The 16,457-nt window shown below is 46.3% G+C and overlaps 2 protein-coding genes across 7 annotated transcripts in view; both read right to left on the reverse strand.

The window, feature by feature from the left end:
- Window positions 1-32: 32 nt before the first annotated feature.
- On the reverse strand, window positions 33-10,465 carry si:dkey-4e7.3 (uncharacterized protein LOC402865 homolog). The gene is made up of 7 exons (XM_061226115.1): window positions 10,130-10,465; window positions 9,321-9,394; window positions 8,527-8,714; window positions 7,150-7,329; window positions 4,884-4,995; window positions 2,423-2,559; window positions 33-1,178 (listed from the first exon to the last, which is right to left on the reverse strand). The coding sequence occupies exons 1-7, from the start codon at window positions 10,195-10,197 to the stop codon at window positions 831-833; spliced, it is 1,107 nt and encodes a 368-aa protein (XP_061082099.1). The 5' UTR covers window positions 10,198-10,465; the 3' UTR covers window positions 33-830.
- A 3,594-nt stretch (window positions 10,466-14,059) lies between these two features.
- Window positions 14,060-16,457, reverse strand: part of inpp4aa (inositol polyphosphate-4-phosphatase type I Aa) — a 48,773-nt gene continuing 46,375 nt past the window's right edge. For all 6 annotated transcript variants that reach the window (XM_061226113.1, XM_061226110.1, XM_061226109.1 and 3 more), the window contains 3 exons: window positions 15,918-16,030; window positions 15,339-15,493; window positions 14,060-14,235 (listed from right to left, as the gene is read on the reverse strand). In XM_061226113.1, the coding sequence (XP_061082097.1) occupies window positions 14,103-14,235; window positions 15,339-15,493; window positions 15,918-16,030 (401 nt within the window). In that variant the 3' untranslated portion in view covers window positions 14,060-14,102. The remainder of the gene's footprint in view (window positions 14,236-15,338; window positions 15,494-15,917; window positions 16,031-16,457) is intronic.

Raw genomic sequence — 16,457 nt, forward strand, 5'->3', positions numbered from 1 at the left:
AAAGCACTTAATGTAGAAAAGGGTCACGACACTTTCAGGCAAAGATGGATCTTTATTCAGTGTAAAACGTAATCGCATTAAATTTCACCATTTTCAGCATTGCACAACAGAACAAGCCTAGCAATTCTCTGAAAATTATTTGTCAGTGAGGACAAGCCCTTTGTGTCCGTTTGTTGCTAACATGTTAAAATACTGCTCAGACAAGCCAAAGCATTAGTATCAGTAGAAATGTCTAAAATCTCAGTCTCAGTTCTTCAAGATTCTGGACCATCCGTCATTCTTGGAATGTTAAAAGTCCGGTTATTTTGCGGTTGTAAAATGTGGAATCAGGGATTGGTACACTACACATTGTAGTTGTAATTGTGCTATATTAATTAGAAAACATAAGTTAGTTGGTTGTGTTCAATGAACTGGTTTAGATACACAACAAAATTAAAATGAAAATTATGAGAAGGAAGCCTTTTTATGGGGAATACACAAGGATACAACCATGCACCCAACATTAGATGCGCCTTGGCTAACAAGCTACACACAAATTAAGTGACCATTGTAGTTAATATCTGTTATGAGAACAATGTTCTCTTTGATAACAAATAAGTATGTTTTCCAAGCAAAAAAAAAAAAGATACAAATGAATTAATTGCAGTCCCTTCAAAATGTATTGGAACAGCAAGGCCCAATTCCTTTGTTTTCGCAATACACTGAATACATTTGGGGTTGAGGTAAAACTAATTTTAGTTTTTAGGAACTTTTTGTACCTCTATTTCTGAGAGCGTTCAGTCAGGATGGACCGTGTTTGATCGGTGTGTCTTCACACCTTCCACACAGCCTCATTTCAAGGCGGCCATCATTAAGGCCTTGAACCTCTCCAGGTCCACCTTCTCCAGGAGGAAGGCCTTGTGTCTCCTCTTCAGCAGCTCCAGAGTGTCCAGCACCATCATCCCGCGGGTGTAGGCGCCCGTCAGCTCCACGGTGACCGCCACCCGCCTGCTCGCCGTCACGAACGCGGGGTCGATGGCGGCCGCCATGGCGTAGGAGTCGCACGACACGAAGCCGCTCCCCGCCACCAGCTCCTTGTCGAAGGTGCCGTCGTTGCACGCCTCCATGCTGTGCCGGAAGATCCGCTTCATGAAGCGCGCCTTCTCCGAGTCCTGAGCCAGCCACCCGTCACAGAACTCCTGAGGGAGAGGGTGACAGAGCACTGTTAGGCACTGCAGGACTGGCAACCCGGGCCCTCCTTACGCAGGTCTGGCAACCCGGGCCCCCTTACGCAGGTCTGGCAACCCAGCCCCCCTTACGCAGGTCTGGCAACCCAGGCCCTCCTTACGCAGGTCTGGCAACCCGGGCCCTCCTTACGCAGGCCTGGCAACCCGGCCCCCCCTTACACGAGCCATGCTGCCCTCTAATGGAAAGCCCATGGCCGTGTCTGAAATGGCTCACATGCTGACTGGTGCTTACGTAAACAGAGTACAAAGGGGAAATGTTTCTGCAAGCGTCGAGTCGATGCTTCAGTACGTACTTCCAGGGTTTTGCTGAGTGTGGGTAAACTACTGTTTCCTGCACGCAACATATCCCCGGTGCTGTTTTACCACAGTACAGTGGTAAGTGTTGTAAAAAGCCCACCCTTGTAAAAAAAAAAAAAAAAAAAAAAAAAAAAAAAAACCTGCCCCTTCCTGATATTGGACTGTGATTGGACCCAAAGATGATTCTTCCTCTCCGTGGGACCTCCTAAAAAGCATGGTTTATTTCCTGGGAAGTCTTCTGGGGAATACACTTGCCAAACCCTGGTATTCTGTATATTACAGTACACTGCATTGGGAGAAGATGTAGTCCCATGATTCTGGGCCCTCAGCCTGTTGTAACCCAACCGAGCTCATAGGTCAGCATGTGATGAACACACAACCTCCTGGCTATCATCTGATGAACACACAACCTCCTGGCTATCATCTGATGAACACACAACCTCCTGGCTATCATACTCACCAGAGCGTTTCCTCATTTTCCATTAACACACACCCTCCTCACACAACAGAGGCGCACAGAGCTTGCATCCTCCGTTAATGGGAAGCGATAAGGTCGGCCCCCTGGCCCTGCACTCACCCCCCCGGCCCTGCACTCACCCCCCCGGCCCTGCACTCACCCCCCCGGCCCTGCACTCACCCCCCCCGGCCCTGCACTCACCCCCCCGGCCCTGCACTCACCCCCCTGGCCCTGCACTCTCCCCCCCGGCCCTGCACTCACCCCCCCGGCCCTGTACTCACCCCCCCGGCCCTGCACTCACCCCCCCGGCCCTGCACTCTCCCCCCCGGCCCTGCACTCTCCCCCCCGGCCCTGCACTCTCCCCCCCGGCCCTGCACTCTCCCCCCCGGCCCTGCACTCTCCCCCCTGGCCCTGCCACTCACCCCCCCGGCCCTGCACTCACCCAGGGCAGCTTGTGACGACAGGTGAACTCCCAGGAGGCGATGTAGGTGGGACAGGAGAATTCATTCAGTACGATGTGAGCAGCCTCTGGATCAGCCGCGAAGTTGAACTCAGCACACACTGTGCAGTTCCCTCTAGCTACAGACACACACACACACACACACACACACACACACACACACACACACACATATACACACACACACATATACACACACACACACACACACACACACACACACACACACACATATAAACACACATACACACACACACACACACATATACACACACACACACACACACATATAAACACACTCACACATACACACACACACACACACACATATAAACACACACACACACACATACACACACACACACATACACACACACATACACACACACACACACACATATATATATACACACACACACACACACACACACACATATAAACACAAATCAGTCAGGCACCATTATCATCATTACAAAACGATTTACAGGACTGATTTGGAGAGCGGAGCACGATTTTAGGAGTTGCCATGTGCTATCAGTTACAGACTGGTTTGGACCAGTAAAAAGACTGTAAGGGTTAATTTTCTTAATTGATTCTTAATTCACAATGTGTGTTAACATAAAGACAATCACATGATTACAAATAACCTTTTAGTGATAATCCTTGACCTTTATGTCTCTGCTTCTCAGCTAGCACATTCTGGTCTTACAGCAAGGTCAACAAGGGGTATTCAGAAGACAAAATACTGGTAAATGTTCATGGCCAGCTTCATGTCTTTTTGTTTTGGTAAAGCCCCCCCCTTCTGGAAAAGTGTGCATAAGAGTTACTATGGCTGATTCAAATCAGAAAGCCGGTAAGCTTTCTCACTTTCTGTTATTTCTTTGCAAATAAATATGAAAGTTTAACTCAAGTATGGCTATCGTTGTTTTTACTGGGATCTGTTTCATCAGACGATGCTCACTTGTGAAATGGTAAAAAGGGCATTTTTCCCAAACAAGCAGATAACTCCTGATACATTGCTAATCAAGCCTCCCATAATGATGTCGCTACATAAACACAACACACAATGGACCAACAACTGGGATAGCATGAACATGATGGTGAAGAAAACAAACTGGTGCACAACATATGTTATGCAACTTTCAGGCCGCACCCAGTGCGGGAAAATGATGTAGCTCGGCATTGGAGTATCCACCCATTATCCTAACCCGCTTATCCTGAACAGGGTCACAGGGGGGCTGGAGCCTATCCCAACATACATTGGGCAAAAGGCAGGAATACAACCTGGACAGGTTTTTATTTTATTTTGTATTAGCCACACCCACTTCAAAAACGGGATTGAGGTGGAAAGGCTCATTCCCAGCGGAGACCGACGAGGTGAAATATACAATGATTTGTTTGTTGGGAACAGACGTGGAGCAGAGTTAACGGAGTTCGGCAGGAGATGGACTGCGGAGATCTTCTGCCGCGTTGGAGAGAAGTGACCGTAGAGTTCACGCCTACACAGCTATGTTGCTAGCTCACGGTAGCTGGCTGAAATCAGCAATGCAGGTGAAGTTATTTTTTTACTTAACGTTTTTCCTTTTTTTGTATTGTGTTCGATTTACTCATTGAGTGCATAACAATTAGAATTACTTCACCAAACGTTGCGTTCAGAACTAGCCAATTTAGGCCTACACGGTAGCCACCTGTCCAATCACCTAATTGATGGCTCATATTGTATTGCCGCTGACTCTGAATGTGCAATACGGTTTGCGGGATAATAAACGGTTGTAGCATATCCGTTCAATGTGGGCATACAGACAGTAATACAGTACCACGGAGTAGAGATACTATGGTAAAACAAGCAGTTTTAGGTTAAGAGTAAAAGTAAATCCAGTGTGTGTGACTTAATTAAAATACTTCCATTGCCGTAATTTTCTACTTTAGATAATGTTTAGCCAATGTTTAGGCGAGTAAATATTTAAGTAAACGAAAGTAAATAACGCTTAATATTTGGTAGCATATCTTTTTGTTGCTAAAACTGCATCAACTATCCTACAGACTGTCGTGATGGCACCCTCTAGAGTAACTGAAAATGTCTATTAGAGCTGCAGTAAGTCAACGTGCATTCGCGTTTTTATTTTCCGATTCGTATTACATTTGACTTGAATATTGCAAAGTTACTTCATCTAAAACATTGACATAACAGCGAGCTAGCGAACGTGAGCTGTTTTTTTTTTTTTTTTTTTGCAAATAAAAGAAAAACACAGGAATTGACGTTGTTGTTCCAAGACATTTGATGGTATGTATTTCTGCAGTCAGATTAAAATCATCCAGCATTGCAAGTCCCTTAAAATACGACCTGAAAGTTGCACGTTAAACCCATTAGACACAGGCCATCGCTATTCAGCGCCACAGGAGTCCAGAGAGGGGAAGGTGACAAGGTGACGGAAGTTCTCACACTCGGTGTTCCCTCCCATGATGTAGAGGCCCTTCAGTAATTCTGGGAAGGTTGGGTCTATCCTCACTGCCAGAGCCAGATTCGTCAAAGGGCCAGTTGCCACCAGGGAAACCTGTTTTCCAGACAGGGTATTAAGTTAATATATTACAGCAACATTCTGACTCATGCACGGGACATTGGTCACCACTGGTAATATCATGACTCAGAATATCCACACATAGTAATGGCATAATCAAAATATACCAATATACCAAAATCAGGAGCTGGCGAGCCAGTTGAGGTTCAAATGTCACTGTTTTACATGGGAGAGCTGACCAATGCAAACATACAATCATTGAGTTATTGGTCTTCTGCTGCTATAGGCTATCCACTTAAAGGTTTGTCGTGTTGTGTGATGCTTTTCCGCATACCACCGTTGTAATGTGTGGTTATTTGCGTTACTGTCATCTTCCTGTCCGCTTTGACTAGTCTGGCCCTTCTCCTCTGCCCTCTCTCATTAACTGCACATTTTTGCTGCAGAACTGCTGCTCACTGGATGTTTTTTGTTTTTCACAACATTCTCTGCATACTCAGTAGTAGTAGGTACTTTATTGTCCCCGTGGGGAAATTGGTTTTCGGTAGAAAATCATTGTTGGTGGCGTTACATAAAAACAGGCACAGCACATAGAGACAGACATATAACATCAACAGATCAGATCTGAAGTCCAAAATTAATAAAAAAAAAATTAAAAAAAACACGGTGCACTATAGCAGCTGCTGGTAGTTACGACATATATAACAAAATAAGAGTAGTGCTCTGGCTGGACCTGCTAGACAGAGTTAAACTAAGTGAATAAAATATAAATATAAAAAAATATATATTATATATATATATATATATATATATAATATTTGGGTTAGACCTTACCATTCAGGGATTTAATCACCTGTGGTATGAATGAATGTTTGGACCTGTTTTTTGAAAAGGCTGGCTGCCGGAACCTACGCCCAGAAGGTAACCGGTCGAAGGCTGTACACAGAGGGTGCTTTGGGTCAGAGATGATTTTCTCTGCTTTCTTGAGAGACCTGGTTCTGTAACTCTCTTCTAAGCTGGTCAGTTTAAAGCCCAGCAATTTGCTGGCACTGGTTACAGTTTTCCTCAGGGTTTTTTTTCTGTGCTTCTGTTGCATTACCAAACCAGCAAATAAGGCCAAAGGTTAAAACACTCTCAATAAAGGCACTGTAAAACATCTTAAGCATGGTGAGATTGACATCAAATAAGGCTAACTTTTTAAGAAAGTAAAGCCTTTGCTGGCTCTTTTTGTTAATGGATTCAGGATATTTGTCCCACTTCAGCTTATTATCTAAGACAACCCCGAGGTATTTATATTCCGTGACTGACTGTATAGGCTGTCCTCTAATACTAGTCAGACAGGATGTGGGCTCTTTCCTAAAATCAATAGACATCTCTTTTGTCTTAGAAGTGTTCAGGAGGAGATGTGAGTCCTCACACCAGAGAGACTGTTTTGCGTGAAAATCTCAGGAGATCAGCGGTTTCTGAGATACTCAAACCACCCTGTCTGGCACCAACAATCATTCCGCAGTCAAAGTCACTTGTATCACATTTCTTCCCCATTCTGACATTTGCTCTGAAAAACAGCTGAACCTCTTGACCATGTCTGCATGCTTTTACGCATTGAGTTACTGCCACATGATTGGCTGATTTAAATATTTGCATTAATAAGCTTCTGATTCTGAGGTGGTGAAACTAATGGTTTTTTTGGAAACTGATCTAGCTTCCATATGGGGGAGGTAAAGCAGAAGTTTCAGGAACAATACTTTCGATATACTCCTCGCTATTAAATAGAATGGCAAAAGCTGAATAGAAGCAAGTGAAGTAGCTTTGAAGTTTGGATTCATAGTTTATATACTGAATACGATGGGATTTATTAAGTAGAAAGTCCTATTTTGCGTTTTTAAATCGCCCAGTTAAAACTTGGTCTCCCAGGTGTGTTGGTCCATCCCATGAAACTGGCCAGCTGAGGGCAGATAATGTCATCTTTGTTCTTGCGTTTGGTACACAAATCTGACCGCTCGCTCATAACTACGTTATTTTTACAAAGTATACGGCGCCTTGCCATTTTGTGGTTGCAAAACGATTTAATGCATTTGTTTACATGACGTTGTTGCTGCTGCTGCTGTCTATGATGAAATGCACTAGCATAGCATTTAGCGGTATACAGGAAATGCAATTCCGCTTTACCTCCCTACACTGCTGGTCACCCACCTCCCCAGCATGCTCCCTGGCAATTCGGATCATGGCCGCCACCGCGCCCTCCCTCTGGATCATCTCCAGGCCCGGGGCCTCTGGTTCTGGGGCATCGCCCAGCCCGTCCAGCCCGTGGAAGTGTCCCGCGCTCAGGGTGTTCTCCAGGATGGGTTTGGAGGCCCCGCGGAACACCGGAATCTGGAATGGGGAAACCCCGGGGAATATTAGAACCCGTTCTGCCCCTCCGTACGCGGTTCTCAAACCAAAAGCCGTTATTCTTCCCCGCCAGAACTATAAATGCACAGCTCGTGCTTTTCGATGGGTGGAGGGGGAGGGGTTTGGGTCCGAGGGGTTTTGTGAATCAAACGCGGGCCTTTCAGGATAGAGCTTTGTGAACGACCGATTCACCGAGCCACTCAATCACAGTTCCCCCTCACGCACCTCCATAAACACCTCCGATACACTTCCACACATACATAGACCTCAGATACACCACTCAATCACATCGCTGGGAAAAGGTTGCTTGGCTGCAACAGAGGAATGTGGCTGCATTCAAAAAAATAAGAAGAAAAAGGAGGAAAAAATGAATTTCACACATTGTGGATAAAGAATGTCATGCTGCATAACATTCCAGAACATGTAAAAGCAAGTCAAAGAACAACACCAGGTCCAGTGGATCCGGAGCCAAGATGCCAATATTTATACATGAGCAGAACCTGATCAGATCTGTCCTTAATTCCCCCCACCCTCCAAATGGATCTGTCCCGTCATGCCCTGGATAGTCTTTTTCTTTTTCAAATGCAAGCATTGGGGAAACAACCGGATGAAAACCTTCGTATTCTCGGTTTGTCATGTGATTTATGCTGTTTTCCAAAGGGAGATTCTGCTATCACATGCTTCCGCAGGGCAGCAAACACAAAACTGAATTACTGGAATCGTTGCCTGACTCCGTTAGAAAATGTGAACGGTTACTCACATTAACCATAAACGGGTTTGCAAAAAAAAAGAAAAAAAAAGAAACCACAGGACAAATGAAATGCCTGCGCCGGGGTCAGATGCAGCAGAACCTCTGATTTGCAAAAGCGTATTTTCCAGGACAGGTTATCCTGCAAGTGGAAAAATTAGCACTGCAGGTCGTTCCTCAATGCACACCATTGTTCCCCCCTTTCGCACGCAATCGAGAAGTAACAGCATTTCTGAATAACAGATTATTGTGCCCAGGAAGATAGCCAAGATCTGATGCACTTGTACAGGAACATCGCCACCAAAACATTTTAACTTTTCAAATGGAGCTATGAAACTTATGAGCTACGCCAAAAAGCTTCACGCTATGAACGAGAACGAACGAGGCTTCTGCTGGGCTGCAGAAGAACCCGGGGAACGTGGAACCCGTACCTCCAGATGCTGGCAGACGTGGAGCACGCGCAGGACGTTCCTGCAGACGTTGTCCACGCTGGTGTTGCCGCTCACGCAGGTGATGCCCAGGACCTGCACGTCTGGGGCGGCCAGCGCCACCATGATGGCCTGGGCGTCATCCACCCCGCAGTCCACATCCACCAGCAACTTCTTCACCATGGTGGCCCCTGGGGACGGGGCCCGGGGGGAAAGGAGCACACATTACAGCAACCAGGACAAACACTCCAAGCCAGGTTTCTAGCTGAGGGCTAAAGCACTTAATGCAGTTTTTTTTTTTTTTTTTTTTTTTTTTTTTTTCCTCTTTTCCTCTCCTCTCGACATTTTGTTGAACCCCAATGTATGTTTGTCATATTCTGTCTGAATTAGTCCTCTGTTTTCTCCTTTCTCATTTCACCCCGTTCTGGCTAACCTGCCCCTCTGAGAATGCAACACTTCCATACAATTTCTTCAACACTTGCATGAAAAACTGTAAATTAAAGAATAAAGTAGTCCTCTGCAGAGGGCGGGTGATGGTGCCTCAAGCAGTTAGTGAAGGCTTAGGTACCCAAGAAGCATAGCAGCTCGTGATCACGCCGGTACACTTTAGACAATAGGGTGTGCAGGTGTTCCAGCCAGAGTGAACTTTGCCTTCAAATTTATGGACAATACTAGGCGCTGATTTAAAAAAGCGTTTTAAACGTCATTTCCCATTGAATGTGGAAGCCCACTGTGCTATTTTAATGAATCGGAGACTCCCGTTCTCGTTAATAAAAACATAGCCTACTGTAACTTACCTGGATTAGAGTAAGACCGAGTTCGGCAGCTTGGTAAACCGTTGTAGATCCCCTGATTTCGGACAGTCAGTGAACTGTTGAACACACAGCCGGGTTGTAGGGGGAGGGGGAGGAGCCCGGTTCAATAAAAAGAACAGCTATATTCGGTGCAAGTGGCAACTGGCTGCAATTTCCATAGTGAACCCGTCGGTTCAGTCTATGATCAAGGCCAACTATTCCGTGTAGACTATTCGCAGCGAAGGTCGCTGTATGTTGTTGTGAGTAGCCTATAGCTAAATGCTGTTAACGTAACAAAACAAAAACTAGACAGATTAGACCACTAGGCTACAATCTCAATGTGAAACTTTAACGACAGAGGAACTGCATTATATACCTGTAAATTGCCCTGAAGGACATTCAATCATTTATTAGTAGGCTAAATTATTACAGCGTGTTCCAGTTAGTCTTCGAACTAAAAACGAGCCCCTCCCACCGAGTACACTCGCAGATTCGTGTTCAGTGACTTGGCTAAATACTTTTCCCATTCAACGCACAAGCTAATGACACAACATTATTTGAGTCAAAGGCGTCTAGAAGCTCATCAGCAGCCTAATCCTATATTTGGGTTTAAGACGCCATTTCGCAGCAGATGGAATAACGTTCAGCTTATGTCCTGGCGAACAGACACATGGTCTATATGTGTAGCTTATAGCTTTCCATGAAAAATCTAATAATTTTACAGAAGAGACACGGAATGAAATCAACCGTATCCTAACATTTTTTCATCCAGAATACACTGTCGCATTGTGTTCTGTCTTGTTTTTGCCTACCTCCGAGACCGCCAGAAGTGACATCGCACAGGCGTCCACAGTCGCGTTCCGGAGTATCTCAGTGCCATTCAAGCGGCGCCTACAGGACAGGACGAGACGTTCCCGTCAGAATTCTGATTTTTATACCCCATTTCAGCTCTGATGTAGGCACTATCTCCTGCACTCTCGTGTGCCCTTTAAGTTGTTAAAATGTTTCAGTTGCATGCGACGAATCCGTTTCTCTGTAGACTTTGCGACAAAAAATGGAGTTTCATTAAGGCCCGAATTACTTTTGTGAGCTCGGCGATATTATAAGGACTGTCTGTCACTCACGAGCGAGCCATGAGTGCTCGCACGCCTGACATGAACATTATGCTGGCAATTACATAATTTCCGGGAGAAAAGACGGACATTTGATCTTGCGTTTGGGGTGTACTAACCCATAGTCTGACGTATCCCCTTCGAATTCACCAGAATGTATCATTTCACAGCAGGTCTATGTAATTCAACGTAATATCCAATGTAAAGTTGACTGCAGGTATAGTGTCGTGAATCCATGGCATTGTGATTGTCAGGTTAACACAGGGAAATATTGTTTAACCTCTGTGTTGGTTTATCTTATTTATTAGGACACGCAAGGTCGGTGGTTCTAATTCCGGTGTAGCCACAATAAGATCCGCACAGCCGTTGGGCCCTTGAGCAAGGCCCTTAACCCTGCATTGCTCCAGGGGAGGATTGTTTCCTGCTTCGTCTAATCATCTGTACGCCAGAGCGTCTGCCAAATGCCAATAATGTAATGTAATGTAGTGTAGCTGTTGTCTGAGACTGGCATATTTGTATTGTGAATTTAGATCGAGGTTTTAGTTTGGAAAATATGTTTTCATCCTCAGGCAGTCCATAAGTAGATGCTGCATTTGTACATTGGCTGACTGCATTCCAAATAAACTTGTTTAAGGGGCTCATCGGATGCATTGTGTTGCCTTATTATCAGTCGACTGGCAGGCAAACCCCCTCGGTGTGCTGAATGGAGGAATCTGTTTCCACGGAGGGAGGCGATACAACAAGTGTTCAGTGTTCATTTGTTACGTCACCTCTGGGCCCTATTTCATGTACCTCAGTAACTCGGTTAGCCCGATGTTTTTGGATGTCAGGACGTTCGGTTTCTTAGGTGTCCTCTGGTGTCCTCAAAGGCTGCTGCTCTTCATCTTTCACAACAAAAACAATCGTGCAAAAAAGGGGAAAATGATCAAGGAGACAGGAACTCTTAGAATGTTTTAATAGCTTGGTTATAAAGAGGAGCGTCGGGGATCTTACCCGCTGTGAGTACAACAAACCACGGAACGAATAAATACATAACATACAGTGCATATACCGTGTCAGATAAGTGACCGCATATTTATTAAATTATACAGCGCTTTTATATAAAGAACATAAAAAGCAAACGAAAGAAACGTCTAAAATGACAAAAAAAATATGGTTTCAATAATTTACAAAAACAAATTTGAAAGTAAATAATGTCTACACAGTACAGTAATGCCACACAGACTGCCTTTCAGAGCAGCAGTTGTTGACAGGATCAGGTTTATGCAGTGCATGGGTACCCCTGTTAAAAGTACACTTACATGTGAAGCTGTGCTACATGCATTTAAAGTTAAGACACTTTTCTGTCCCATTCAGAATAAATACAAAACCACAATTATCACCTGATCGTCATCTGTTCAGAGTATTTCAAACATTTTCTGGTAAAGGTCATGACACCATTACATCATAGTCTTGAAATTCCTATATTATTAAGACTATTCTAAATGCTGGTTCATTCTGAGGGAACAGTAGTCATATTTCTATAAACTTGAATCAACTCCGGAAAAAGGCCATTCCTACTGAGCAAAAGCACTGCTCCTTTTCACATTTACTGTAGGTTGGTAAATTAACCGTTTCTAAAGTTCTCTTTCAGCATAGGTTTGGTAGGACAATTGTTCCTTCCATACGTAAAAGTGGATGTGCATTTTGTTGGGACGGATACGTTTGGGCAGTACTTGGCTAGCATATGATATAACGTTGGTTTTGATATGCTTAAATAGAATGAAAATAAACTTCCTACTAAACTATTTTACAAGGTCATTAAACAGTCCTGAGTGGACTGTGCACTTTATATTACTTTATATTCCCAAGCGCCTGGCACGTTTGTCTTCTGCTGACCGAACAATGCTGCTATCTTTTCCCTCGCAACATTCGGATGTTGACCATGGCCTTGCTTTCATCCAGGAGACTTGTGTGCGGCGGTTTGGTAGCAGTGTGTGTTCTGCTTGAAATGCGAGCCGTGTCGAAACATCCAGTGGCAGCAGAGTGTGTGTGGAATACCAAGCCAGCTGAACACAGAGCAAATTCCACACAAGGTTCATTTGGGGCTCTTGCTTTTATCCTCCTGAACACATGACAATAAAATAAGGACTGAGTGCATGACAGAGGCTCTGTATTAAACACAGGCGTGGCTATGTAGTTGCAGACTGACGACACACTTAAGGCATTTATGCAAGATGCTCATAATCTCAAAATACTCTTAAATTAATCTTAGTTTGGGTCTGATACTCAGGAGTGTTGGGGTTTCTATTACAGGAGGGTGGCCTTCCGCAACCGCATTGGTGCTTTTGTTCAAAAACCGAATCGCCCCCTCCTCCCCCAACTCTCTCTAGGTAAGACAAAAACATGCACACCCGTACACTGCTCAACAGTGCTGCCTGAATTGCACTGGTTTAGTTTCATCAGAATCTTAGTATCTCAGTTAGGACCTGTTCAAATCCTGTTACCCACTTGGGTGCATTTCACAGGCTTTTGCCAGGGCTGAAATATTTGGACATATTTCGGGGGCAGGCCACTGTGGGTACCATTTGCCAGTATACAGTTGAGTGAGCCAATGGGAAGAATGAGGGCTAACCACCTGACCAGCTTCCTGTTTCTGGTAATCTCTGGACTTCCACAAACAGGAAGTTGTCATGGCCCAGAGGATCAACAGGATGCAGAGGATACTGGAAGAGCCCTGATGGGTTGACTTGCCTTTAGAGTCCAAGTTGCAGAGGTTCTGGTAGGCTGAATCCAGCCAGACTTTTGGAGGAGGTGTTTTTGGACAAATGACCTCCGAAAACCAAAACAGTCGATATAGTCTGCGTGCACACAATTCAGGCAACTGAGTCATACCAGGAGGCCAACGGGAGAAACTGCGTTTCAGTAGATACTGTAGACATTTGCAGGATAAGCACAGTGTCTTTAACAGTATCGCTATAGTAATTTCAAGGGCAGCACATAATCAGTGTACGGGTCCTTTTCTGGATCAGCCTGTGCCTTGTGGATGCCTGGGGCTGTCGCTGTGGCCACACGGCTAAAGACAAGGAAAAAGCCACCTCGAGGTCGAGTCTCAAGGATCTTCAACAGGGGCTCAGATAATAATCGTGATACCGAACCCAACTGCTACAGCCACCGTGTCTCTCATAGGCGTTACAACCGTCACAGCCATCCAATCAGCAGTCCTAGAGGCAGGAAGCCAGCCCTTCCACAGCTGTACAACAGTTGCCATTGTGAGAGCGTTTGTGCCGCTCAACGATCTTTAGTCGTGTAGCTGAGGCAGGGCTTCCAGCTGAAACCGTGTGACAGAGCCTTCATAACACATCAGTCTGATCTAACGTTCGACCGTTGCACCAGTGTGCATGGTGAGGGGGGGGGGGAGGGAGGGGGGAGGGGATCTGAAGTAGGTATTCCTTTGGTTTAAAGTAATGTTACTGCCATGTTTCCATTTCATATATACACACATTTCATGAGTCTGCAAGGACGTTAGAATTAAGAGTACACATCATCTATCACAGAACTTGTCACTTCTATCATATTAAGGGTGATTTTGAGGGCATTTTGTTTCCTTTTATCGTCGCTCTCCCCGCCCCCCCCCCTCCCCCGCCCCCCTCTCCTGTCGCTATTGGTTAGGTACGGTGGGTTGACTGTCCAATCAGGTCTCGACCTTCCCGTAAGTGCCCTCAGGGGGTCTGTAATGTTTGGGGAAGGCCTTCAGCTGCAGGGAGTTGAAGGCGTACTTGCGGCACCCCACGTTCTTCATGGTGTTCTCCCGTCGACAGCCCTCGCTGTCCATGGAGAGGGCGGGCAGCAGGAACACGGGAGGCAGGAGAGCGCAAGAGAAGAAAGAAAACGCAACAGTAAAAAAAAATACACTGTGAAATGACCATCAGCAGCCGTACAGCTGTGGACCTTGAGCCGCGCTATGGTTCTGCACGACTGTCGGACAAGGGAGTACACGGCGTTCTCGTATCTTCCCAACAGTAGACCGAGAAGCACGCCCCCCCCCCCCCGCCCCCCCATAATCCCTTTACGGCAGCTAATCAGCTGAATCATACTGCTACGGACTGGTATCTCAGATAACCACACTGTAAATTATTATCATTAAATTTATGATGGCATGCATTGCGGGAGGGTAGAAGGTAAAAGCTGCGTATGAATCAGCCAGTTCACCGAGCCTGACCTGCGATCCAAAGGTTTAGACGCATTACTCCAGATAAGGAAAGTCTCACGTCTAGTTCCTAAAGCCTACTTCTCACCGGAGCCTCTATCTTGGAATACATCTGTGAGGGTTTGGCAAATGACGCTGTTTTTCCAACAGCCTCACGCTGACTGGTTTTCGCTCCGGACGAATACGGAAATTCCACACACATCGGCGCCAGCACTTGACCACTTGCCATAACTGGTGTGATTTTTTAAAAATCCAGACCGGCAGCGGATTCAACAGCACCCGGTCGTGTCAAATGGCTAATCTCACATCTGCGTGTTTACTAATCAATCGGGGGGAAAAACATTTGTTTTTTAAGAGAGCGCGCTCGTATACTGAAAAGGCGGCTCTGGCTCCCAGCAGATTTGGTGTTGTGGTTAGTGCAACTGCCCCTCATGCAGGAGACCAGGGTTCAAGGTTCAAATTATATTTTTCGGTTTGGCGGGGGGAAAGGCAATCTGGTCCAAACTGAAAAGGGCCCATTGGAGCAGCTCTCAGTTTAGAGGGTGGAACGGGAGTTTGCTTCGGTAGTAACGTCAAGCGGAACATGGCCGGCTGACCTTGGGGCAGCGGTGTGGGGCAGGGGCAGGGGCAGGGGCAGGGGCAGCGGTGTGGGGCAGGGGCGGCGGCGTGGGGGGGGCAGGGGCGGCGGTGTGGGGCAGGGGCGGCGGTGGGGAAGCCTACCTGCGCATGCAGTCCAGGGCCTGGCCGAAGACCTGGGAGGCCATGCCGTGCTCGTGCTGCAGGATCAGGCTCTGCTCCAGCGTGATGGACATGGCCGTGCGGTCCTTGGCACTCTTGCAGCTGGTGAAGCGCACCCCGTTCAGCCGCCGGCACACCTGCAGCCAGACCCAGACCCCGCGCTTCAGACCAATCGGCAGCCTCGTTTCACGTGACATCATCGCGCCCCCAAATGCGCGCCTTAGTGCAGTGTAAACTACACGCGAGTTTGAACCAATCGGAATGGCTGTTTTATAGTGTTGGGTCACATGTGGCCCCTGAGAGGATTGTACACTACATTAAATAAATGTTTTTTCTAATCTCCAAAAACAGAAATGGCCTACTCATTTTAGTGCATCAGTCTTAAGATGTGACACTGGGGATGGCTTGGATTGTATATTGCTCCTTAGAATCCATCCCAGTGAAAAGGTAATGCCAAGACCACATCCTGTTTGGACACTGCGGGGAGAGGAAGTGGCCCAGGTGTGCAGTCTTGTACAGGGAGTCGGGGTCAGGGGTCGGGGGTCGGGGGTCAGCCCTCACCTCAGCAGCTTGCCACAGGATGTCCACGTTCTTGTTCTTGCGGGCGTTGACGTTCTGCCCGAGGAACTTGAGCAGCTCTGGGAGGCAGGTCTGACTGCGGGAACGGGGCAGGCCTGGAGGAGCCCAGACAGAGCAATAAGATGGAGCAATAAGATGGAGCAGCTGACCAGGGTCCAGAGCAACCACCCATGGACAGCTGAAGTTTGCATAGTCCTCTCATATACTCAACCATAACATAGTCCTCTCATATACTCAACCATAACATAGTCCTCTCATATACTCAACCATTACATAGTCCTCTCATATACTCAACCATAACATAGTCCTCTCGTATACTCAACCATTACATGTCATTTAGCTGACACTTTTATCCAAAGCGACTTACAATTTTTGATTTAGCAGGACACAATCCTCCCCTGGAGCAATGCAGGGTTAAGGGTCTTGCTCAAGGGCCCAATGGCTGTGTGGATCTTATTGCGGCTACACCGGGGATCGAACCACCAACCTTGCAGGTCCCGGTCATGTACCTTAACCACTACG

This window comes from Conger conger, chromosome 17 (genome assembly GCF_963514075.1).
Source record: "Conger conger chromosome 17, fConCon1.1, whole genome shotgun sequence".
Classification (NCBI taxonomy): Eukaryota; Metazoa; Chordata; class Actinopteri; order Anguilliformes; family Congridae; genus Conger; species Conger conger.

What these genes read in the sequence shown, in the direction of transcription:
- si:dkey-4e7.3 (XM_061226115.1), bottom strand. Translation starts at nt 10,197, where the DNA reads ATGGCACTGAGATACTCCGGAACGCGACTGTGGACGCCTGTGCGATGT. An exon ending in CCAGGGAGCATGCTGGGGAG is followed by an intron (nt 4,996 to 7,149) that starts GTGGGTGACCAG and finishes TCTGGAAAACAG; the next exon opens with GTTTCCCTGGTGGCAACTGG. An exon ending in GTCGTCACAAGCTGCCCTGG is followed by an intron (nt 1,179 to 2,422) that starts GTGAGTGCAGGG and finishes CCTCTCCCTCAG; the next exon opens with GAGTTCTGTGACGGGTGGCT.